Source organism: Lathamus discolor, chromosome Z (assembly GCF_037157495.1).
Source record: "Lathamus discolor isolate bLatDis1 chromosome Z, bLatDis1.hap1, whole genome shotgun sequence".
Taxonomy (NCBI): domain Eukaryota; kingdom Metazoa; phylum Chordata; class Aves; order Psittaciformes; family Psittacidae; genus Lathamus; species Lathamus discolor.
The window spans coordinates 65,876,979-65,904,060 of NC_088909.1; the positions used below are offsets into that span (position 1 = coordinate 65,876,979).

General features: G+C 35.0%; 1 protein-coding gene across 1 annotated transcript in view; it reads left to right on the forward strand.

The window, feature by feature from the left end:
* CNTNAP4 (contactin associated protein family member 4) overlaps window positions 1–26,819 on the forward strand; it is a 225,895-nt gene extending 199,076 nt beyond the window's left edge. Inside the window, exons 17-24 of the mRNA XM_065661351.1 lie at window positions 3,564–3,782; window positions 6,029–6,268; window positions 7,603–7,827; window positions 9,192–9,325; window positions 10,371–10,458; window positions 18,829–19,047; window positions 19,399–19,470; window positions 23,460–26,819. Of these exons, the coding sequence (XP_065517423.1) occupies window positions 3,564–3,782; window positions 6,029–6,268; window positions 7,603–7,827; window positions 9,192–9,325; window positions 10,371–10,458; window positions 18,829–19,047; window positions 19,399–19,470; window positions 23,460–23,653 (1,391 nt within the window). The 3' untranslated portion in view covers window positions 23,654–26,819. The remainder of the gene's footprint in view (window positions 1–3,563; window positions 3,783–6,028; window positions 6,269–7,602; window positions 7,828–9,191; window positions 9,326–10,370; window positions 10,459–18,828; window positions 19,048–19,398; window positions 19,471–23,459) is intronic.
* The last annotated feature ends 263 nt before the right edge of the window (window positions 26,820–27,082 follow it).

Genomic DNA, 27,082 nt, shown 5'->3' on the forward strand with positions numbered 1-27,082 from the left:
ACTGCTGTATACTTTTGTTTTTGCTATGACTTGTTACAAGTGAGGATGGGAGAAAGTGAAAGGCTGAGCTGGTATGTATTTTTAGCATTGAGAAAAACAAAGTTCATCTCATTATTGTGTAGCACTTAGAGATATTTGTTCCTTTCCAGAAACATCTTAATTAATTTAATATAGAGGCGTATAAATTTTTGTATACCATGGGTAGGATTGTTTGTAGTGGACCCAGAGTTGCAAGTGTTTGCACTGAGTGTAATATTGTCAGAAATAAGCGATATGAATTTCCATCACAAGTACCTTTTCCTTTTTCCCCCTCAAAAAGAAAAAAAAAGAAAAAAAGAAAAAAAGAAAAAAAGAAAAAAAGAAAAAAAGAAAAAAAATCCCCCTTGAACATTTCATTTTGTATAGGGTTATTTAGAGTTCATCATCACATAATCTTTTATAATAGTTGTGAATGTAAATCACCAGCCTACACGTGATATTCTATTAATAGTTCCACATAAATCAATGGTTAATGAAAATGTCAATGTTTAAGATAAGGATATTAGAAATTATTTAAAATTCATTATGTCATTAATATTTGGCATTCCACACTTGTGAACATAATGATTCTTCTTAGCACTTTATTGATTGTTCTAAAGCTTTATATCTAATTTTTTTCATTATGACATAATGATCTTTAGAGCTTTAAGTCTAACTTTGCCAGAGAGTCTTAATAAGAAATGTGAAGTTTACTATTGTTGGTTTCATTTAGTGAAGTTATAAACACCACAGTGCATTTGTGTATAATATTTTAGAAAGCTTTTACAAAACTGGAGGTATGAATCCTAGCTGTATCTTAAAATACAGAGGAAGTGAATCATCTTGAAGAAAATATTTGATATGGTTTTTCTTACAGAGTTATGAAGAACTGTAGTCTGAATTTTTATCTGAGTTCCTGTGGTATTCTGCAGAAGTGGTTGAAAGCAACAAGACTGATTCAACTCTGAATCGTACCCTATTAAATACTTATATGACTGCAGGTTACATCTTATAGCTGAAAGTCTGAGTAACTATTTTATACTGTGTGCTCACTGAATGGTTATTTCATATTTAAAACCAATGAGTTAAATAGAAATTTGAAGTAGGGTTGGGAACACTATGGTGTATTAATTTGAAGAGTCTTCTGCCGTTGCTTTGAAAATAGTTCTGAAGAGTCCAACATGCAGTAGTTGTTGATCTTTTCCCTAGCTATTAACTAACTGTCTAGGATGAGTGAAATTCAGTTGTTTCCTTTATGGAAAACTGCTTGGGTTTGTATTCTGTAGCATATTACTTGGTAATCACTTTCTGCTTCTTCATGTAATGTTTAACCTTAATACTCTGAATGGTTCTCAATGACTGTGCTTTCTTTTTAGTTATTTTAATCACAGATAACCACTGACCACTCTCCATGATTACCATCAACTGCATCTTCTGCTCCACTTTGCCAATCTATAGCTGTGTTCCGCCTATGTTTGAATGCATCAGAGCCACAAAAGTCTCTGCAATGTTCAGAAAATTTTTGAGTAACACCAAGTTAGGTAGGGCCCACAAAGTATTTTAGCAACAGAAGAGAACTCATGGATGTACCATCCTCTGCCATCCATGAAATGACCTAAGCACTCTTTACCTCAATCCTTTGTCACAAGAGGACAAATTCTAGAACTCAGTGAGCACCTCTCCATGTCCTGTGGCATACCTTTCACTGGTGGTTCTACCACTGTGCATATAAATGCTAAATTTCTTCCAAATTTGCTGTGTAGCTAGTTTTAGCAGAAATATTAAAAATATTATAAAAAGTTAATTGAATATATTTTTCACATTTTCTGGTCAAAGTTCAGACACTCAAGCAGATGGCTATACAGCCATCCTTGCTATCTGTCCCTTCATTTCTGGAACTTCTGGGATAAGTTCTCTTTTTTCAAGATTATATTAGTTTTATTTATTCATATTAATATAATTCATTATTTCAGTGGTTATTTCAGAATCAGTATTATGTGATTTCTTGCCTTTAAAATCTGAACAGTAACATTATTTACCAGATCTGCTATTCTGATATGCTATTTAATAGGAACATTCAGTGAGTTCAAAGCAGAATTTGTATTTTCAGGCTTCACTCTAACAGTATCCAGAGGATTACAAAGACCTCCCTACAGAAGGTAACATTCAGCAGAAATTCTCTTTACCTTGTCACATGGAGTTTCTGTTGCCTTTGTTCTCCTACTGTGTGGTTTGTTTTTTTTTTTCCCTTTTAACCCTCAGTAAGGGGAAACTGAGCTCTCAACTTTGTCCGAATGAAGCAAATTAATCCTGAAACTCATTTTACTAAGAAACTATTTTTAGACATAATGTATTTCTTATTATTGTATTAAACTGTTGATCTTTATTTTGTGCAGAAGAGATCATTTATTATAAAAGGAATTCGGTTTAAAAATTGACCTCACATTATGCCCTATCTTATTTAATAAGTCAAATGCTTGGTGTATTTGTCATTTTACATTTGTCTCTCACTTTCAGCTGTTACAGAAAAGTACTTTATAATAACAAGATTCGGGGTTTGAGGGATTGCAAGTGTGTGGCATTACTCAGTCTAAAGGTTGGCCAAAGTGGATCTAACTGTTATAAAAAGTCTAATATATCTTTTAAAGGTGAAAAAAGAGTCCAAACAATTGATTTTTTTTTTAATCAGCAAATGCATATTTGAAAATGTTGTTTGAAGCTGATTTATTTCCCTTGACCACTCCAAATTGGTTGCTTTTCTCTCAGAGTTCAATGACATAAATGGAAACCTTTCTTCTAGATTCATGGAATCTTCTCATACCTCTAGTCATTTAATTAAACCCATAGTAATTAAAAATTATGGTAATTCCTTCTTTAGGGATTACCTATTTTCATACATTATTGTCTTTGAGTACGGGAAAGAAACTGTTTCAGGGAGGATAGTTGTAATTCCCAAATCTTCGATTTCATATATCTATTTTGACCTGCAAAGACTTAGTTATGATTTTCTAAGCCAACTATAAAACCATGTAATGTGAAATATTGCTGATGAAATTGCTCAATTTAATTCACATTATACGTGGCATTAGAAACTGTGTCGAAATTTACCCTCTGATATTTGTAGAGATTATGTGAGTAAAACAAAAGCAAACAGACAGTAGAAGATGTCGATTGAATTATAGTGGTGATAATTTACATACGGTTAACAATGATAACCAATTAGCATGTAGTCAAGAGATGCTGTTTATCCAAACTGAAAAATAATGAAGCTAGAACATTTTACTGTTTCTTGACTGCTGTGCTTTCTAGATATCCACGTTTGATTTTCATGCTGTGAATGAATCATTGTTCTCACTGTCAATGATTGTGAAGAATGAGCTTTGAGGATAGGCCTCCTGAAGTAAGCTTTTCTGCTAAAAAAGTCAGTCTTGCTCCAGTAAATAGTAGGCTACACTTTAAAGTAACTTGTTCTGTTACATTGTGATTTTGTGAACCAATTGACTATGAAATAATTTAAATATCCTTTATTACTGACCTCTTTCTAGCTCCATCTGAAGTGCTTTTTTCATTTGATGTTGGAAATGGACCTAGTGAGGTTACAGTGCAATCACTCACTTCCTTAAATGACAACCAATGGCATTATGTGAAGGCCGAACGAAACATCAAAGAGGCATCCTTACAAGTAGATCAGTTTCCTCAAAGGTCTCACACTGCTCCACCTGATGGGCATATTCGCTTGCAGCTCAACAGCCAGCTTTTTGTAGGTAGGCACTCATTTTACAGAATCTTTCTTAGTTATGGTGGAAAAAAAGAAAAAAATGGAAGGCAAAAAGGTGGCAACTGCATCTTTTGAAGGGAGTTTGTATGATGAGAGTCTCTTCGAAACATCCATGGAGATGGAGATACATTTTAACATTACAAATTCAGTGCATTCACCTGTATTAAGCTGACAGTTTAAAAACTGTTTTGATGTATTTACAAGCATTCTATGTGGCTTGTTTTCTCATATAATGGTTAGGAGAATAATTGTGTTAGAAGAGTGATTCTGTTTTGCTTTTGGATTTGTGTGCTTTTTTCCTCTCGGAAAATTTTTGAAGATCCCAGAGTAAAATGAAATAACATTCATTATAGTACTTTGTACCCTGAAATCCCTTACAAGTTTGTACAATTATTTTGAAATAATTTGGAGCAGAAATGACAAAAAATGTCATTTGTTTAATTTTATTCTGATAAAACAGTGCTTTTGAAGTGTGGCATGACAAATGATGGTGATTCATTTGAAAAATTTGTCATGCATTTCCTGAACATAATTTGTGAGGATTAGCTATGACTGAAGCAAGGGTTTTCTGGGGTAACCTGTTTCTGCAACTAACTGTAATACTGTCATGTAGATCAATATGGTGTGTAGTTTATTTTGTGTTTGAGTTGAAAAAGCCTTTTGGATAATGCGACTTTTTACAACTCCAGACTATTTATAAGATATTTTCATTTCTTCAATTAAATATGATTTTCTTCAGTGGTGGGAGTAATAAGACTTACTGTTTTACTATTTTTTTCTGACAGTCTGCTAGTACAGACTCGGGATTGTCTGCTCAAGCCAGTGAAAGGATTTAGAGAAAAATGAAATATATGGTATCTGAAGAATGGCATTAGCAGAGGCACTTGTCTTGCATGTTTACTCATTTACTTAAATGTTGTCTCATACAGCGAACATCAGGTACCTAGTACCTGCCATAGTCATGCATCAGTCAGTCACTAATGTATTAAGAATGACATTTCTTCAGGCTAAAACACTGTATTTCTTGGATGTGTATACACTGATTTTCCAAAGAAGCCAGAACAAAAGCCCGAATCTCCCACCAAAATGCTCATTTTACGGGAGATAACACCAGATCTTCATATTGTTAGGTGCTTTTGTGCCATTATATCTGTTAATAAGAACAGCTATGTCAAGATTTTCCATGTAACACCAAGAATTTTACAAACTTTGAAATAGAGAAGGATGAAGTCTACATTAAACCAGAAGTTTATTTGAAATGCATGAGAATTATAATTTGTAATCTTACATATTGTGGAGTATTTCTCTTGTACTTTTTAAAAGAGAGCAAGTGACAGGAAATATGATTAAGTCGTGCAATGAAGGACAAGAGCGATGGTATGTAGATTGCACACCTTGCTAGGCAATCACGATGAAAAAAAAAATGCTAGTGGTGGGGAACTGTCCTAAAAATAAACAGTGAAAAAACAAATGAAGCAAAAATTATTGCTAGCCTTAGGATTACTCTGTATCTTTATCACATATGCTTGGTAGTCAGGTTTATCCTTACTGCTATTCTTCTGTAGTGAGAGGTATAAACATTCCTATTATCGAAGAATGGACGCAGCTTGTAATATGGGACAAAGTATGTAAGGCCACACACTGACTGTGGGGTTCTGTGATCTATACCAAAAGACACACAGATGGACAGAGACACAAATCAGTTGAATAGCCAATAGAATATAAAAAAGTTGAAACTGTACAGCTCATCACTCTCCCATCCTCTTCTTATTTCGTTTGTTTCTTTTTTCTTTCTTTCTTTTATATTTTTTCTCTTTTCCTTTTTTCCTTTTATTCTTTCAATATTTTTTCTTTCTTTTCTTTTTTTTTCTTTGCTATTTTTTCTTTTTTTCTCACCTCACTTCTTTTTTCCTCTCTTCCTTTTTCTTTCTTCTCCTGTCTTCTCTCCAACTTCTGCATGTTAATCCTTTGTCAATTAATAGAAGTGTGCATCATTGCTTGGTACCTTACTGTGCAAAATCCTTATTGCCCATTAAATCTTCAAGTGTTTGCTGTAATTACTTTACAAAAAATAAATCAGATATGCTTTTAAAGCTATTTGTAAGTATTTACACATGCATAAGCTTGAAACTTGAAAATTCATAATATACTGTTCAGGAGCTGTAAAGTATAACGACTTTTTTGCACATCAATGCATTTAATTTTTTTAAAGATCATATAATTTTATTTCAGGTGGGACAGCATCCAGGCAGAAAGGATTTTTGGGATGCATTCGTTCATTACAGTTGAATGGAATGGCTCTTGACCTGGAAGAGAGAGCAAAGATAACACCAGGAGTTGAACCAGGATGTCCAGGACATTGTAGCAGCTATGGTAAACTGTGTCATAATGGTGGAAAATGTAAAGAGAAATACAGTGGATTCTCCTGTGACTGCACTTTCTCTGCCTATGCTGGGCCGTTCTGTAAGAAAGGCAAGCATGTCTTTTAGTTTTGTCACATATTGAAATAGGACCATACAATTCAGAACAAGATCTTGACAGCAGTTCAAAGAGATGCTTAAATGCTTGTAAAATATTTGTATTACTTAATGTAGAGAAACATTAAACTCATTTTGTTCAGTAAATCTAAGTTTTGCTAAACACTGTCTTCCAGAGATATGTTCAACATATTCTACTTAAAGCAGGATCACACTGAGATTAGCATCATTATTTAATGTTATGCGACTCCTTTGATTATTTAATATTACTATAAGTTATGAACTATATGAATATTTTTTAATTTCTGTCTTGTAAGTCTTAATCTCAAAACTAAGACTAAACTTGGAAAACGAGATGCAGAAGGTAAAATTATTTTTATCGTGAGAACAAAGTGAAAACATTAGATACAGGGCTGAGCCTAATTTTTCAGCCATTTTAAAGGAATTTTTGGTGATGATGTCATACTGGTAAATGATCTAATTAGCATCATCGAGACTGGCTAGTGGAAGTTGTCTCTGCCCATGGCAGGGGGGTTGGAACTAGATGGTCTTTAAGGTTCCTTCCAACCCAACCCATTATATGATTCTACGACCATAAGCTGTCAAATTTTAATGTTACAAATGTAAATTTAGAACTTTTTTGTAGTTAAATATAATTCCAATCAGTTAAAAATTACTTGCTTCCTCAGTGTATTAAAGGGATTATGCCCAGTACCTTATCCCTTAAATGTCATAACTCCATGTTCCTCTAAATTAGTTAGCATAACATCTATCCAGCCACCACTGCCACTAGAAGTATGAAGGGCTCATGTGAAGTTCTTCCATACCTTAGCTCACCTGTGGTGTTAATGTCATTGAGTGAGGAATGATCCTTTCTTCCTCCCCTGCAAACAGCTGAAGAGACTAATGGTCACAATCTATGTTTATTATACTTGCACGGGTAAAATGACTCCTGTTCCTGAAAGTGTGGGATAACCTATAGGAATAATACATACAAGAGAGGACATATTGGGGTTGAGGACATGTATAAATAGGGGGGAAAAAAAAAACCAACAACAAAACCAAAACAGAAATTGTGTCTTAAAACTAAACAAAAAGAAGCTCTTCATACAACAGATATTTAAGACACTTACCTAATTGGTCTTGGTCAACCCATGTTGGGTCTTATTTTTGGCTATAGTCCTAAATATTAGTTCCATTTAAATTTTTTTTTTCATCTTTATTACAATCATTAAGAATACATTTTGTCTTCTGTAGCAGAAATAAATAGAAAAGAGAGGTAGTCCTGTTGTGCATGAAATTTAAAAATCAAATTACTTTTTGTTTCAGAGATCTCTGCCTATTTTGGGACTGGCACTTCTGTGACATACAATTTTCAAGAATACTACACCTTAGCTAAAAATTCCAGTTCTCACGCTTCTTCTTTCTATGCTGACATGACACTGAACAGAGAAGAAATTACGTTTGCCTTCCGAACAACACGGACACCAAGCTTACTGCTCTATGTCAGCTCCTTCTACAAGGAATACCTCTCAGTCATTCTCACCAGAAACGGTGAGTGTTCAGATATGTCATATGGAAACACTAATAACCATCACAGCTGCCAACCCTGACTGCCAGACCTGAATCACAAACTAAGCATTGTTCTATTGTTGCTTTAAATGATGTATTTATTTTTCAGCTGCACTAAGCAGTGTTTTTCACATGAAAAACATTCCTTCTACTGTAGTTTCAATTTTTACTACTGATTTTTATCATGCTGGCAAAAATAGTTATTTCTGGAAATACAGTAGAATATTTTTTAGAAGTTTTTAAATGAAACTCAAAAGTTATATCTGATCTGTCTGCTACTCACTCACTGTGTTAATTGATATTCTCATGATAAATAATGAAATACTTTTTGAAAGTGCATTATCCATTTCCAAATTAAATGGGTCATTACATTCAAGTAGTTTCATAAGCTACTTATATACCTATGACCATACATGTATACACTGCTGTGAAAATATACGCAACATAATTGATGTTTCAATTTACGCTGAACATCAGGTGTTAGTTATATCTTTCTTTTCATTCTTTCTTCTATGTCTAGATCTTTTTATTACATTTTTTACTTAATTAAAAATCCTCACAGACTGAGGTGAATCTTTGGGTTTATCAGAGACTCTTTGGGTTTATCAGAGTCATGGTGGTTCTGTGCTCAAAGAAGATTCTGTGCTTTCCCAAATACAGATTTGGATGTAGAATAACCTTAGTATCCTCCCCATCATGAAAGGTGGAACATGTTTTACTCCTGACTGGCCTGGCTATGGCCTGAGCCTTGCTTTCTGAAAGATGAGTATAAAGTTGTAGTCTACCTATCTACAGCTGAGAGGAAATCTCTGACATGGAAGCTATACTGTGTCTGTGTTCTGTTGTGGCAGAGTCTGTGTGTTAGTGTCTGTGACAGTACACTGGGTGTTAACAATAAATGGAAAGCGAGCTAGAAGTTATTAACTGCATCCAAGTGAAATATCAAATGGCCAGAAGTTTACAGGCCCAGACAGTGTAAACATTATTAAAGAACAGTACTTCTACAGTACTGAATTTTATTTGATGTCACATTAATATGAGTTATCAGACCAACCCTTTCTCAGCTGAATTATAAAAGTACTTACTAAAATCTCTGCACAAATTAACTAATTTTAGAGAATTGTGACAGTTTATGGCTTTCTTTGCAAATACTTCCCACCTTCAACATCACTATTACTTTTCCTGTTGCCTTTTTTAATTTAGCACTTATGTAGATTTCTCATAGTTAATTTTTGTAAATAATTCAAACATTGCTTTGTTCTTCATATGAAGCAGCAGGCATTGTATATGAACTGCGCTGTCTGTTGTATATGCAGTGTATTAATCTTCTTACTCTAACCCTGCAGGAAGTTTACAGATCAGGTACAAGCTAGATAGCCATCAAGATCCTGATATCTTCAGCATCAATCTCAAAAGCATGGCTGATGGACAACTGCAACACATGAAGATTGATAGAGAGGAGGAAATGCTCTTTGTAGAGGTAATTCAGTTAGACAAGAAAAAAAACAAACCACAAAGTGGGTTATCTTAAAAAAGTAGAATACCTCAAGCAAAATTAAGTAAAAAGTTACAAAGCAATTACCTCAGATAAACTGTATTTTAGTATCTCAAGTAAATGAAGCAAAGGATAGCAGACTTATGATATACAGTGAAAATCTACAGTAGACAGTCCCTTTGGTATTCATTTTGTCTATTTCAAAAGGTAAATATATCACAATTTTATATGAAAATTCAATTAATAGGTGGTTAAATTTTCAACATTTATGAAATGCATATGACTACTGATTTTTTGGGGGGTCTTGCATTCTGGTTTCTGTTTCAAGTTACATATCAAACTACATTACAATTAACATCTAGATAATAATTTAAGCCTATTTATTTGTCTTATTTTCTTTGGACCCTTTCACATTAAAGCAATGTAACTATTAAGGAAAAGATTTTTGTTATTTTTTTGTAGAAATTTTATGATAAAATAGAAAGATTTGATTTGCTAATATTATATACTAACATGTAAAAAAAATCTTAATTTTTTAATATTGTAATTTTAAAAACCTAGATGTTACAAGTTAGTATTTTGAGACTAGAGCTGAGCGTGCTTAATTATGCATTGGTACAAGGATTGAAGACAAGTAGTTATAGAGGTACCCTGGGGGCAGAGAATTTACAGTATGATATTTGATCTTTGTGAACTAAATGTTGAAAGCCTTTTTTAATGAAAAGAACCTTTTTCATGTTTTTGAAGGTTTATTACATTTATTCATCTCATAGATGAAAAAGAAAGAATCAGACAAACCAATAAGATAAATAAAGGTTTATTAAGTGGGATGCTTATAGATGCATTGCAGCTATAATCGGTGATCTGATGAAGCTGATCATCTATTTCCGGAATAGTTTTTATGCTGTAACTAACAAATGCTGCCCTCAGCTCCTTTCATTTTTAACCTTGATTATATCTGCTTTTTTGCAAACTTTGACTAATATCTCCCCCATTATTCCACTTTACTCTTCACTGAACCATTCTACAGATTAACCAGAATGAAAGAATGAAGTTTGTTCTGACTTCAGGCACAGAATTCAATGCAATTAAGTCTCTCACACTTGGCAAGATTTTAGGTAAGTGGAACACTGCAAGGTTTTCTAAACCATAGATCAAAATGTCATCAAGGCACTTAAATAAAGAATAACCCTAAATTCACTGAAATACATCTGTTGTTTTCAATTTAATTAGACACTGGGTCACAATCAAGGTATAAGCTTCAGGCTTGTTGAAATACAATATAATAATGGTTAAGTAGTTCCTAAAAAATGATTAAGTGGATTCCATTAAAAATAGTTTCACAATTCTCTATCCCATTTTGCAATTAAGCATTATGAAACACTGCTTTTTTTTTTTTTTACTCTTAGGGAAAAAAAAAATCACTGTGAAATCATACACAAAGACCACAGGATGCTATTATTCATGTGCCATATTTGAAAAACTCTCTGTGATTAGATTTTGATGTCAGCAGTTAGTTGTAAGTTAATGTAAGCAAAAATTTATTAGAGCTACTTTTTAAAAACGATTTATGCTATGACAAAATATTTTTTCTCCTGAAGATTCATTCAAAGGTATCTGTAACCCTGTAGTAATGATCAAAATTAAATTTACCTATCTGGCAGGGGGTTGGAACTAGATGATCTTGAGGTCCTTTCCAACCCTAACAGTTCTATGATTCTATGATTATCTGAAATAGTCTGTCATGTCACTGGTTGGGGGCAGTCTCTGCCCAACATTCAAATAATGCAAGTTGAAAACAAAATGTGTTTGAAATTAGCTCTCTATTCTGAGTAAAAAAAAAACAACACACAAAAAAACAAACCAAAAAAACCCAACCAAACAAAAAATAAATAGTTTAATGCTTTCTGTCACATATATGTAAGGTGATAAGAATCTCCTCCCTTGACCTGCTGGCAACATTTTTTTTTTTTTTTTTTTGCACAGTCCAGGATACAACTTGCTTTCTGGGTTGCAAACACACACTGCCAGCTCATACCTGTTTTTTCATCCACCAGCATCCCAAAGTCCTTCTTTGCAGGGCTACTCTCAATACATTCATCCCCCAGTCTGTATTAAAACTGGTGTTTGCCTCAGTGCAGGTGCAAGACCCTGCACTTGGCCTTGTTGAAGTTCATGAGGTTTTCACTGGCCCACCTCTTGAGCCTGCAAATATCCCTGTGAATGGCATTCCTTCCCTCTAGTGAATTGTCGTGGTTTAAACACACAGCTTGTCCACTCACCCCCCCCGCCCCGACCCTCCCCACTTCTGGAGGGATGTGGAGGAGAATCAGGAGAATGTAACTCACGGGTTGAGATAAGAACAGCCCAGTAACTAAGGTATAACACAAACCACTGCTCCTACCACCAATGATAATATTGATAAGAGAAAATAACAAGAGAATACGATACCACCGCCAAACGAGTTTGACACCCCCCCCCCCCCCCCCCCCCCCGAAGAGAGAGAAAGTGTGTCCTTCCGGGTAACTCCCAGTTACCTCCCTGGGCATGACGTGCTGTGGTATGGAATACCTCTTTGGCTAGCTTGGGTCAGCTGTCCTGTCTCTGCTTCCTCCCGGCCTCCCCTCATCCCCAGCAGAGCATGAGACTCACAGAGTCCTTGGCCAGAATAAACATTACTTAACAACAATTAAAAACAATCGGTGTTATCAGCTCTCTGCCCAGGCTGGAAGTCACAACACAGAGCTTGCAGTAGTTACTAAGAAGGAGCAAAACGGCTCCTGGTAAACCCAGGACATGAATCAACAGCATCATTCAGCTTAGTATCATCCACAAACTTGCTGAGAATGTACTCAGTCCTACTGTATATGTAATTAATAAAGACATTGAATGATACTGGTCCCAGAGTTGACCACTGAGGAACACAACTTGTTACTGATCTCCATTTAGACATTGAGATGTTGCATGCAACTATTTGGTTAATTTTTTATCAATGGAATAGGTGGTAGTGGTTTTCAATTCTGATAATGTTATCTAGAAGAGGTGAAAGAATAAAAGACCTACAGTGATAATTGTTTTCATAATGATGGTAACCAGATACTAAGTAGCTTTTAGGTACAATCATTAATGTATTAAATAATTAAATTAAAGATCATGTTTGTAAACTTAAAATCATAATTATTTTTACTACTGATTATTTGGAAGAGTCTTAATGTAGCTAATCTGTTTTCTCACTAGGAAAAAAGCTAAGGACGTCTAACACAAACAGAAATGGTATCACTTTTAAAGCGTAATTTTTCTTTGTAGAATTTACAGTTGAGAAAAGAACTGGCATGTAGGTATGCACAAAGAATAGAGAAGAGAATGGTTGTTTAGGCATAACTTTTAAGCAATAATAGCTGAAATATAAATGTTTAGAAGAAAATTGTTTAAAATATTTCAATCCACCACTAACTTGTGATAAAACTGAATCAAGAATTTGTAATGTTTTGAAGTGTAGTAGTTTTTGGAGTCACGCTCACATGAGGGTAATAGTACAATGACAAATATGGAATTAAAGGTTTTGCTGTTTTTGTTATGAGACTCCATGTCAAAACTTGCATCAATTTACTTAAAAATCTGTTTGATTCAAAGTGTTGAAATGTGCATTTTTAGGCAAATAACAGTCTCTTTTGTTCAGGATCAATATCATCTCTTCCAAAGAAACCACACCATTACAAAAGTTTAGATGTGGGAATTTCTTCAGTTAAATGATGGCCTTGCATTTTCCCAATATTGTGAAGCATGGAGCTACAATGACCTGAGGGGGTACTTGGCCCAATTTGTCTCAGTTTATGGAAGCTGTCCTGAAGAAGACATATATTGTACATCTCTCCCTTTAAAAGGATAGATGCTATAGGAAAGCTACTGTTTCTTTTCCAAATCTGACTGCTTTAGGTCCTGTTTCTTGTGATGTCATATTTAGAGATGGAAGGAGACTTTATGGAGGCAGTAGGAAAAGGTAATTAGTGTTTGCTGCAGTGTATAGGTCTAAATAGAAGGAGGAGTAACAAAATATGAAAACAGGTATTTCCTGTACTTTAAATGTTTTTTAGGAAAAATGCACAAGTTTTAATTTAGGCCAGAAAGCTATGGATTTTCTAAAAATTATTTTCAGTTGGAGAAGTACTTGTTTGAGCTCTTCTTCAGCTGTACTTAGCTCAGATTTTCTTGTTGAAAGAAAATCTGAGAGTTAGCTGCTGAACTAGTTTTGAATTCCCACGAAAAAAAAAAAATCAAACTTTCCAGAACCTAAGTCTTCCGATGTAAAGAATTCTGAATTTGTGTTTTGCAACATTGTGACAAAATAGGGAGCTTGGCTGTGTTAGGACGCACCAAAATACCTGAACATTAAGTTGTGAGGGAAAGAGAAGCAACACACTCAGCCACAAAGTTCACAGGATACAAGTCAAAGGGCTTCTTGTACTTTTGTTTTCCTTCTAAGAAGGTACTTTCTCTCAAAGGACCCAATACTTTAAGAAGGCTGTAGAAACCCCTCTTTTTACAGAAGTTCACTGAGGAATTAATTAATTACTGCTGAGTAAAGCCACATTTGTGCAGGACAAAGCTTCCTAGCCTTCCCAAGAGTGAGGGTGGTGAGCTCTTTGTGACCTTTTCTTCAGTGAGAGTTGTTAACCTTTCCATGCTGAGGTAAAGACAGGCTTTCAGCATGATTTACTTAGGTCTGATTTATACACAAGGTTTCACCAGCTAATGAGAATGTGTGTTTATAAGCCAATTCATTTTAAGGAGTGCATGATTATGGATATCTCCAACAATGGAAAAATGGTTATTTCAGTAATTAATAAAACCAAATATTAACTTGACTTTTAATAAGAAGGCCTATGTTAAACCAGTAAAAGAATTTGGGCCCACATATGAAATTTCTGTATATTAGAACTATTCTATTTGTTATGAATTTTTCTTTTCTTATATTGATTCATTTATCTCTGAAATTATAAAATTGTATACTTTAATTCTGTCTTTATGGAAATATCTTTGAGGATAACAATTGCGCAGCTTCTTTAAGAGCTCTAATTATGGTTTTATTGATAAAGATAATGACGGAATTGCAAAAATTTCACTGTGTTCTACCGATATGCAAAAATGCAGCGATAATTCAAATTCTTAATTTGAAAATCAGCCTTTTAAAACAATAATGTCTGGGTACTCCCCCAAACCTTTGCAGTAATGCACATGCTAAATAGAAGTTACTTTAAAAATGATAATTTTTCTTTATGCAACTTTCTCTATTATATGAATTTGGGAATACATATAGTAATGAAATGGTAAAATTCAGTCCGTTAAAGTTGGTTTAGAAAAGCCTTTAACTTAGTGTAGAAGACTTAGTGTAAAACATACATTTTTATGTAGCTCCCACAATTTAAAGTACATATAATTGGTTTTAATTTATTTTTTGTAATTGGATTTCTAATTTAGTCAGCCAAGCTTGTCGAATCTTCCTTCCAATACAGAAGCTTTTCAGAATAACTATTTGGGGGAAGAGAAAGTTTTCACAGGCTTACAATTTTGGGCAAAATACCAGTATTTAAAAAATCAATAATCAGGGATTTAATGGAGATACTTTAGTTTGATTAAATAATTCTGTTATCAAAATATCTGCCCTTAAAGGTCTTGTTATAAAGATTTTCCTTCTCAATCTCAGCAATAACAAATGATGGTTCTAGAAATAACACCCACTTGTGACTCCTAATTGCTGGATTCGTATTGCTGAAAAAGTAGCAAAAATCTCAGTGACAGAACTGTCTATTCTTTCCTGTCAGTCAAACTGTTTTCTTTGCTGTGATTTTTTTTTTTTTTCAGTAGTAAGCTGCTGAAACAAATAACAAATTAAGGAAAAGGGGCCTAGACCATTTTGGATTGGTTTTAAAAGGTATTCTTTTGTGCACAAAAATCAGAAAAATAATTGTTTTATGACATATTTTTTCAGTAAATTATCCTCTGATCATCTCAATTGAAATCCAAGTAAACCTCAGTAAAAATTAATAGCATAGTAGCATTTACGTGGTATGTATTAACCACAACTAACCAGCTGTGGTTAATAGGTTGAATATATTATATGTGGTTAATATAGTTGAATATATGATTCAACTGGGTGTGCAGGTGTAATTAGTTTTAACTGTAATAAGTACTTTTAATGGAAAAAGCCTGGCTATGTGAAAATCTGCATACCAATACAGGCTTGCTGCACAAGTGTTAAGATTTTATGGCAGTCCATTCCAAGCATGTTGTTAGTACCTCCAGCTAGTAATTTAATTGTGGATGACAAATGTTCATTTTTTTGTTTGTGTTTTTTTTTTTTAACCAAGCAGATTAATAGAATCATAGAATCATCTTGAGCTGGAAGGGGCCCATAAGGATCATCAAGTCCAACTCTTTACTCCTAACAAGACTACCTAACACTAAACCGTGGGACTAAGAGCGTCATTCAGACACTCCTTGAACTCTGACATGCTCGGTGCTGTGACCACTTCCCTGGGAAGCATGTTCAGGGGATGGACACCCTTTCAGTAAAGAAACATTTCCTAATGTCCAATCTGAATTTCCCCTGATGCAGCTTCGTGCCATTTTCTCATGTCCTATTGCTGGTCACCAGATCAGAAGCTCAAAATCCCCTTCCCCGCCTTGAGGAAGTTGTAGACTGCCATAAGGTCACACCCCAGCCTTCTCTTTTCCAAGTGACCTCAGCCGCTCTTCCTAAGCCTTGCCATCAAGACCTTTCACCACTTTGGTTGCCCTTCTCTGAACACACTCTAATAGTCTGATGTCCTTCTTATATTGAGGCATCCACAACTGCACACAGTACTTAAGGTGTGGGTACACATCAGTGCAGTATGGAGTGACAGTCTCTTCCCTCAGCCAGCTAGCGAAGCTATGCTTGATGCTCCCTAGGACATGGCTGAACTTTTTAGCTGCCAGGGCACATGTTGACCCGTACTGAACTTGCCATCAACCCAAACCCCCATATCTCTTTCTGTGGGGCTGCTCTTCAGCCTCTCATCCCCCAGCTTGTACATATAACCAGGATTAACCTGCTCCAGGTGGAGAATCCTGCACTTGCTCATGTTAAATTGCATACAGTTAGTGATTGCCCAGCTCTCTAGTCTATCCAGATCTCTCTGTAAGGCCTCTCCACCCTTGAGGGAGTCCACAGCTCTTCCTTATTTAGTATCACCAGGAAACTTAGTGAACATTTGGCGTATGCATCCAGATCATTTATAAAGGCATTGAAGAGAACTGGCCCTATGATTGAGCCCTGGATACCCACTGGTGAGTGGCCACCAGCTCAATGTAACCCCATTTGCTATAACTCTTTGAGCCCAACCTGTCAACCAGTAGTTCACCCAACATATGATGGACTTGCCTATTTTGAGAAAAGATAAACTTGTACAAACACATGAAAAATTTTGAAATCTTCAGCTTCGTAAAAGCAAGAAGTTCAGAGTTCTTATCTGATCTTTCTGTCTGCTGACTTTCAGTATTACTTCAGAGAGGAAAGATGGCTGAAGCACAACTTAAGAAAGAGGTTATTTAATCTGTAGTTTGCTTTTGGACTTTTTGCCTTTTTTTTTGTTTTTGCGTGTGTGTCTGTGTGTGTTTTGGTTGGTAGGTTGGTTGTTTTTTTTATTTTGTTTTTTAAGTAAAGCCTTGTAGGTGGAGTAATTTTGCCTGTCTCTGCTAAAAAAAGTTGAGTACATTAGGAAATTAATTGCTGTTAAGATGCTAAAGGATGCTTAATTACAGTTTACTATAAAATACAGTCTCCGATCAACAACTTGTGTGTGTGTCAGATATTTTCTGTCAGTTAGTTAAATCTGACTTAAGCACTAAAGTGGAGAAGGGTTTGTCTTCCCTAAACCTCATAGATTTTTACAGCAAGTTTGCTTGATTTAATAAAGTTTTATTTTTTTATCCCAGCAATATTTTCTAATTAATGAGTAAGTTGAACTCTGGATTTTAAATATTTAGTTTCCTTTCATATTATACACATACAATGCTTATGAAATGTTTTGCATAGGAAACTAAAAAAAATATAGAAAACACTTCACTCGAGGTTTTTGAGCCTGCATTATAGTTAGAGATATATATTTTTATCACAAGGTGGTTTGGACATTCTTTTCCTTGTTACCTCAGTTTAATCTTTTTCTTAAGACATCCTAATCTAGCAGATACTTCGGTGTGAGGAGGCAGTCATCAGAAGCAGTGTATGCTACAGAGAAAACGAACAGTTAAACATCCAACATTTTATATGATCCATCGGTGTAGGTGAGCAAACTCTTGGCTGCTCTGATAATACCTCATCACTGCAACAAGAATAGAGTAGTTGGGGAAAATGCCTCTGTGCTATTTTGCAACATTCTTCCAAAACACATTAGCCCAATTTTCCCTCTTAATCTAATTGTATTGAGGAGCAAATTGTACATTGGTATTTAAAATTGTTTTGGTAGCCACTGTAAAGATCACAAGTTCACTCATGGGTTCCACGATAAATTAGAGGTGGAAATTAATGAGATTAAATTCCCATTTTATTTGCACAAAACTTGAAATCTTACTTTCCTTAGGAGTCTGCTTTGAATAGTTAGTAATTCCAGAGCTTTTACTTAAAGTAGAACTGTCATAGTAAATAAACTGTTTTCCATTTCCAAAGTATAGCATTAATGAGCATTAGATGGTGAATAAATAGAAAGCTCTGACATGGTACATACATTCAGAAATGCAGCTCAAGAGATTAAGTGATGGGCTTTTTTGTCATTGTTGTTGTTTTGTGGGTTTTTTGTTTGTTTGTTTTTGATTTGGGTTTGGGTTTTCTTGTGGGGTTTTTTTTCCTTAGTGGGAAAGATAAGGGTATGGTGTAAAATGTATGGTAACCTACAACAACATTTATTTTTTAGAATTTCGCAGAAAATATCTTGATGGAGTTCCAGGATCTGAGGTCTTAAGAGAGTTTCTGGTTTTGTTTTGACAGACTTGATGGTGATGGGATGAAGTAGATATATTAATGTGTGGAAAGATTATGATACAAAAATGTACATATTTATGAGAATAAATTAATAAAATATGTATTTTTCATGAATGCATGCTTCATCCTTATCTTTTTGCAGAGTGAAAAAGCATTGCATTTTAATTGAAATATATTAGTTACCTTTGAATCCTTTTGCATTTAATCCTATTACCTTTTTGCTATAGTAAGTTAAAAGCATTTCTCTCAGCAGACTAACAACTGTCATCTGTTAAAATAAAGGGCTGAATATATTTGACTGTCTTTTCATTAAAGAAAGACAAGAAAGGGGTTCAGGGAAACTACGTATGTTGCAGTAACTCAAAATATACTCAGAGGAACACAGGTTAATTATTCATTTATTCTTCTGTCACTTTATTTTGTACATTTGCACTATGATTAATTGTGTTCTGTACCTTTTGTTTAACAGAAAACAGCGATGTAGATGAGGAGACAATGAAGGCAAACTCTCAGGGGTTTATTGGATGTCTCTCTTCAGTGCAGTTCAACCACATAGCTCCTTTGAAGGCTGCACTGCATCACAGCAGCTCAGCCCCCATCATCGTAAAGGGACGCCTCACTGAATCCAACTGTGGTACTCTAACTGGATCTGACTCAACATCAAGTGAAACAACCCATTCATTTGCAGGTAGTGTGTGATTATCACTTGTTCTGATCTCTATAGAGTACTCATGACCTGAATCACAGCTGTTTTGTTGTTTTTTTTCTTCCATGTGGGTTAACATGTCACGAGCAGTTTGAAAAATAATTCTTTTGTATATGTACTTTCTTCCTTTTCTTCAGGCTTTCTCTATTCCTCTGAATGTTTTCACTTTTCTCTTTATCTCTGCAAAGTATCATCTACATCACTGCTCTTTCCAGCTTACTGATGCATACTAATGCCACTGTACCATAATGTACATGATTTGTAACCATGTAAGAATTACTTGAAAACCCTTCTTCTATTTGTCTGCCAGTTTCCTTTTTTTTGTTGTTGCAGATCACTCTGGACCAATAGACGAGGGAGAGCCCTTAGCTAATGCAATCACAAGTGACTCTGCAATTATTGGAGGTAATAGGGGCCATAACAACTCCACGGGAACCTTTTATTTCTAATAGCTGTGAGTCTTTCAGTGCTGAAGTAAACTCAAATTAAGTTTTGTGAGCACAAGAATACTAGTAAAAAAGCTTAATAGCTTAATTTTATTACAAGTGGTAGAGAAAAATCAAGCATTGCATTTAAATGCAATCAATAGCTCTCATATTTTCTTACTACATAAATTTTAAGCGATCAGTGTTTCTATGCATTGGAACACTTTGCTGAAAACAGAAGATAGTAAGAACAGGTTTCTAACCCGCTTAATGGTAGTGTCTGTGACTTTAAAAAGTATTTGGATATGTTATGAAAAATAACATGTTTAAGAAAGAGCAGTCTTTGCTCCTTGACTATGCAAAATAAACCAAACCAAACCAACATTTTGCTACTTGAACAGTCAAGTTCAAAATCTTTTAACAGATTTGAGAAACACAGATTTTCCTTGAGAAAGTGGGATCTAACACTGCTTGGATCAATTCTTTGACAGACTGAGGCAAATTTCATTCTGGTTAATCATTTGGAAAGCAATATACTCTTGGACAGACTGTCACTTACACTGATTAACATCTTAAAAATAAAATGCTTGTTAAAATAATAAAAATAATAAGAAATGATTACTAATGATTTGAAATACTACAGTTTCTTACTATTTCTCTTGGCTGATTTTATCAGCTGAAATAGAATTATAACTGATCATCCACAAAATTATTTCATAACAGAGGAATAGTGGAAGAGCCATGTACAGTTCAGTTGTTCTAAAGCAAATATGTTGACAGACCCTTTATTTTTTTGTGCCTATCAGAACAAATATGGCATACAGCTTAGGGCAGAGTTCTTGAGCTTAAAGTACAGGACTGATAATCAGGATGTGCTTGTTCCATTACTGTGTCTTTCTGACTGATTGTCCTTATGCCAAGATCTATCTCTGTTGTAAGTGGGGAAAGCTACCAGTTCTGCCTCTTTAAGAGAAATGAAGTGTACTCCAAGTGAGCCTTATTTAGGAGAGTTTGGGATTGAGACCCTCAGAAAAATTTCAGTTTTTGCCACTGATATTGGAGCAAGTGTATGGCTATGTCAGCTCAGTTTTTTTCTCTCAAGGAATAGTATTGTCTCTTGTGACAATCTTCCCCTCTGAGAATTTCTGGTGATATTTCTTCTCTTGGGATGATGTGAGGGAAGGAAACTTGTTTTCATTCATTTTTGCAGTATAATTCACTGTTTCAATTTCCATTAGTTACTTCAACAGAAAGAGGGCAGTGGGAGGGAGAGTTCATACCCTCCATCTTTTAAATACCAAATAGGTTTCTTTTCTAAGGGTTTTAAAAGCTTCAGCAGAAAAATTACATAGTGGGATTTAGCAGAATAAAGCTGTCAAGGCTTCTCATTGAAGATAAAAGCAATTACTTCTTTGGAAGGTGGAGTTAAGGACCTGCAGTCACTTGTGTGTCCGACATTTAAATAATAATACCTGTTATGGTCAGTGCCTGCCAACAGCCTGCTGCATGGTCAGTGACCTTTAACACAGTAGCTCTACAGATACTAAAATAAGAGGTAATAAAACTAGAAGCTTCCTTGCTTGTAAAGTGACACTTAAGCCTGCATTAGACACACAAACTTTGAGAATTTTACCACTGAGTTCAGTGGGGTCAGAATTTAAAAATACAGCTTCTGACTTCGTCTACATGTATAGCTGTCAAAACATATTTTGTGATTTCAAAAGATAGGTATTATTTTATATACGTATCTGTACATAAAGTTCACTTACGTAAAAGAACAATTTATGTAGTAGGTATTTTACTGTGGGTGGAGAGTTTTAGGTGTACTAACAAAGCCATTTTTTAAATTCAAGCTACTTTAGTTACAGTCTTTTTAAGATAATAGTAACATCACAATTTTATTTTTATTAAACACATTTGGGCTTATGCACTCACAATTTTTCTACTGCCTAACTATGGTTGTTTAAAAGTCAAAATAAAGCAAACTTATATGGTACAACACAGTGGAAGTTTAGTGTAACTACCCTTAAATGAATATAACTGAGAATTGTACCAATTCAGCTGCCACAAACAAGGCAAGTTTATAGACAAGGCCTTACCGGATGTGTGCGCTATGACTGTGAAACAAAGCAATGACTGTTTTATTTAATCTACAAAAGAAAACATTTACTGAGATCATAGAGTGTGTTCCAGAGAAGAAGATACTACATACAAAACAGTTATGTTCCTACTATTAAGAATGGTTGCTCATATTAGAGAACAACCAAAAATGACATGCCAAATTTTGGATGGTCTGTTTTTACTTACAGCACTAAGGGATTATGGCTTTTATTTTTCTTGTATTAGTGGCTGGGTTATACAGCAGATTGTTCCTTCATCTAGTACAGCTGAGCCATTGCATTACAACAGCTTCCCAGAGTGTTTAGTGCTTTTTCCTCCTGCAGCTTAGTTTTTTTGTGTCTTTAACAAGCACATTCTGCTTCCTTCTGGCTTATTTTTAACCTCTGACTCATGAACTTGAGGGCCTGAGACCATGTGAGGATGAATGAGGATGTGAGGAGATGGGCTGGAAGTCCATAAGGTCATTTTTATCACTGTGGGAAGTATTACTTTTCTTACTGTCCCTAATATGCTCTGCTAGGAGCAGCATGTCCTGGTAACAGTTCAATAAATCTTAAACGGTGACCTATAAAACTAAATTCCGGTTCCATTTACTCTCTTATGTGTTGAAAATGTAGCACATGTGATACCTGATGAAACCCTTATATAAAGCTTATTCTCCTACTCCTTGATTTTCTGACTGATCAGCTAGAATACCATAATGCAGGTGGATGTACTATGATGATTTTACACTACCAGATGAGGTTATTAAAGCTGTTGGAGAAGGAAACTTACTCACTGCCATCTGTGTAGGAAGGGACCTTGTTTACTTACAAACCCAAGATCATGTAGCCATGCAAAGCAGTAAAACACCTAGGATGTCAAAAGAAGTGCAGCAAACCTGAAAGAGAGGGAAGGAGTCAAGCCTGTATCATTTCACCCTGAACATGAAGTGAGCCCTAATTTTCGTATTTTAGAATTTTAGTATTTTAACCACTGTCTATTCATTACAATGATGCAGTTACAAAAACGTGTGCCTTTGCTAATGTAGATCATGAAAACCTCTTTATCCCATTATGATGTACTAAAAGTAGTTGGAATTTTCTTACCTGAGGCAGAATAAACATTAGAATTTCAGTCCTATTTGAACTGATGATAGGTGGTTATAAGCACTAGCCAATTTCCACTGGCATCCCTATGATGTTTTACATCTGGGTCCCCCCAGTTTTGTGTTTTCTTTCACAGATTCTCCTCGTTAACTACATTTTTCAGTCAGAACCAGTCACTGTGGTCTGAACTAATTTGTGTGGAGTACTGGATATGAATGGGCCTAATTCCGTAAAACCATTTTTACTGGCAAGGCACTGAAGCTTAGACTTTGTGGTGTACACTGTCAGAGCTAATAGATCTGGTTCAGAATTCCAGATTGGTACTTTTGTCGTCACCCTTTTCTGCTCTGTTTCTGCTCTCTAGACTCCTTTTGCAGCCCTGGAGCAGTGATTGATAAGAGATGATTGGCAGGTGACAGCTTGATGATAGGACACATGATCCCTTCCTTCCTGATGTCATGTTGTGTGAGAAAGGGTCCTGAGAAAAGGGAGAGTACTTTGTCCATTAATCATAGGATATGGGGAAAAGGAGAAAGTCATAGTGACTTTTTAGGCCCATTGTCCAGCAGTTCCTCAAATCTGCAGATTTCAAAACAATCAACATAAAGCTTATACTACAGTGCTGTTTCTTGTTTGAAAGCAGCTATGCCTTCTTATTCTTCAGGCTTTACTGCAATCCCCTCCATTTTGTGATGGAGTCATTCCTTCTTTGTCCTTATTTGTTGATCCTTTCTCTTGACTTCTTTCTCTTTTCTTCTAGGTGTGATAGCAGTCGTGATATTCATCCTACTTTGCATCACTGCCATAGCCATACGCATTTATAAAAAAAAAGGCATATACTCAAAAAATGAAGCAAAAGGATCCGAAAATGAAGACAGTGGTGAATCTGCACTGAAAAGTGAGCTCAGCATGCAAAATACAGCCAATGAAAATCACAAGGAATACTTCTTCTGATTGGCGTTTATAATTTAATTTAGTATAATAATTTGACAGTCTGACTTTCTTGCTAAGCCAGGGGCTCTCAGTGGACAGAAAAAGCTCTTGCACTCTACAGTAAATGCAATGGATTTGAGACTTACTGTATTGCATATGTTCAGTCTCAATGATTGCTGTAGGGGACCTCTTTAAATTACATGCATTCCTTAGCTATTATACCGTAAATGCATTTTATGTAACAGTGAATTAGATATTGTAACCAATTTCATTGTTGGTAGTTTCCGACTGTTCTGATGTTACCTTCTACAACTGAAATTTAATGTACACACTGAATATGATTTTTGAATGGGAAAATTGTTATGAAGTTATTCTTTTATTTAAAATTTTATTCTGAAATTTTGTTCAAGGTGAAAAGTGGATTTGAATAATTTGTGGTACTAGAGAAATTCTGCTGTGTTGCATTGTAGTGATCCCTCTTACTTCCTCAAATGGAAAATGCCTTTTGAACTGATGTTGGCTAGTGTCAGCACCTGCTTGGAGTCCGGTGTCCAAAGCAAACTGTACTTCTTTCCGTTGGGATGTAACCAGTGTCATCAATATTCTTTCTCTTTGGCAAGCCTAGCAAGACTTAAAACTGAAATGTGTACAAGGTATTGAAATGCTGTAAAATCTCTTTTGTAATAGGTTTTCACTTATGGTCAAGTGATGGCACCAAGAGACTCATTCTAGGCATTTTAAATAAAATTGGGATCACAAAAAGCAAACCACTTTCCTTGAAAGATCAAATAATATATTAAACATGGTTAAATTATCATGATCATCCAAAAGACGGTCAAGATTATTGTCCCTGGTAATTACAAATGTTTGTTCTGTCAAGAAGTGCTTTGTGCACTAGATGTACTCTCTGAAAACATTGTATCTGTTATCAGCTCCAGATCTCAAGATTAAGTTGTTCAAAATTATAGAAATTCTTTATGATTATTATGGCAATAGAAGTAGGGAATTTAAAGTCTAATACAGAGGCTGCTACTTGAATACTTTTTTTCTTCGCCCTTTATAGTACCTACTATACCTCTGCAAGATGGGATCTGATTATACCATTCAAAATTAAGCAGGTGCTTATTATCCTGACAAAGTAAATAAGAGCTGTCTATGATGTTGCATAAACAAATTATCAGATATAAAGGGTAGGTTTAAGTTGTTTGAACAGACGTTTGTAAGGTCACTTTAGACACCACAAGGTATCTGAAATACCTATGTGGCCTGGTAGGAATGCTGCAAGTTCTACAGAAGCTATGTGTCTCTTGGTATGTGAGTAGAATCGAGTAGAATACCCCAAGGGATAGAAAATGGCACGAGATACCAATATTTACATATCTGACACACAGACAAAGGATTTTTGTTTTTCCCTAGACTGAAGACTGTGTGCCTAGAGCTTGGATCTGAGAAAATAATCAGGAATCCTGTGCCCTTGTAGACTTGAGTTTAAAATTTAAACAGCTTTCAGAATTTATTTATATCTGCTCCCATTGAAAGCGATGGTAACAGTCATCACTCTTCTCCTCTTTCAGTGAGGAAAATCAAAGCTAGACCCTAGACTGTGAATATTAGAAAATGTTTATCATAGATGCCCAAGAACATTATAAAAACATGGAAACATGGCATGGTGTGTCAAAATCTTTAATATGTACATTTATTTACATAAACAGTAGTTAAAAATATAAATGTCCAGCAGATATCATCTTTTAAAGTTTATTTTCTTTCATCATTCTTTATCTACTATTTTCAGAATTCTTCATTTCCTTTTCTGCTTCTTACTGCACAGCTTCACTTCATTTTTATGAGCATATTCCCTTTTTTTGGTACCTAGAAGCTCTGCAGTCAGAAATTGTTCAGATTAATATGCAATGCTTGCTTATTCTTCCCATTTTTGCAATTCTGTGTGCGTCTCTAGTAGATGAATAAGGCTGGAGACTGACGATCAAGAATGGGCTAGCCATGTCATATATATATGATAGTGTATTCGCTGATGCAGCTTGGTCCACAAAAATCGGTCACCTTTAGAAAGGACAGAATATGGTGAAGGAATGATACTGTACTGTTCTGGCAAGTGATATGCATGAGAATACCTATTTTGTGGATGGGGAGTGGAGGAGATGAAAGCCTCACACAGGTCATGAGAAGAACTTAAGCTGTTAAATTTGCTACTTTGCATGCTCTCAGTCTAGCTAGTTACTTTGAATTGAAAATCATGAATCCTTCTTTTCAAGGGTCTGACCCAAATTGCTTTGAATTAAAGAGGAGTTCTTCCATGGACTTCTCTGCTTCTCTGTAACTTAAACTGCCTGATTCCCTTCCCATGACAGATATGTCAGCGTCCACCTTTGTGTGTCACTTATATCAACAAATCTCTCAGCAGTGATGAGTCCTAGTCAACTCTATTTTTATCAGTGTGGGATATCATAACCATGGGGGACAAAACTCATACGAAAATTTTGATTAGAATACATTAGATCACCAAAATGAATATTTTGAGTGATTGATAAAAGACTATTCACACAGGAATTAACCATATACTCATTTTTTTTTCTTGCTTTTACTTGTTTCCTGGTTTATTTTTATTATGTGACTTGATGGAGGAAAAAGTGTCTTCCTTTAGTTTGTTTTCTTCCAACTGAATAATTATTTTCTTTCCATATTTATCAGAAATTTTAAAAACAACAGGAAGGGAAAAGCTATGTAAAACCCCTATCTCACAGCTTAACTAGATAAGAGGGGGGAGGCTATAAGTACCTGTGTAACTTGCACATATTTCATTCAAAAACCTTTTTAAGGCATTTTATTATGTGAAGGAGTCTAAGGGGAAAATCAGAAATGGATTCTGTTGAATGCACATCTATCTGCAGATTTGTAGCATACAATAATTATGTCTCTCTGAAGATGCAAATGCCATTTTCATCCATAGGAAAAGTGATCATATATTTGTCACCTGAATTCAAAATATACAAGCTCATAGTCAATGAAGCAGCATTTTCCATCACTTGCTGCATTTCAATGGCTACAAAAAAATGGTGGCACCGACGTGTGATGAGACGTTATACAACATTGTGCTGTCCCTTTTTTGATTCTCTGTTCCAGTGTGTGACCTTTCACCTCTCTGTTAATAAACACTTTTTAAAATAAAGTGAGGAAAATATTTTTTAAAAATTTGTATTAAAAGGTTTAAAACTGACAACAATATAATGATTTTTTTTTAACAGTAAAAACATGTAGAAGTGCACAGAATAAATTGGTGAGTGTGGTTATTTATAGATATTAGTGAGTGCTAATGTAACCAGTTTACTACTCATTGACATATTTTCCATGGCAAAGGTTTTTTTTTTTCTCAAGTACATTAGAAAATAAATAGCAGCATTTATGCTGGTACATTGTTAAAATTTTGTGTGG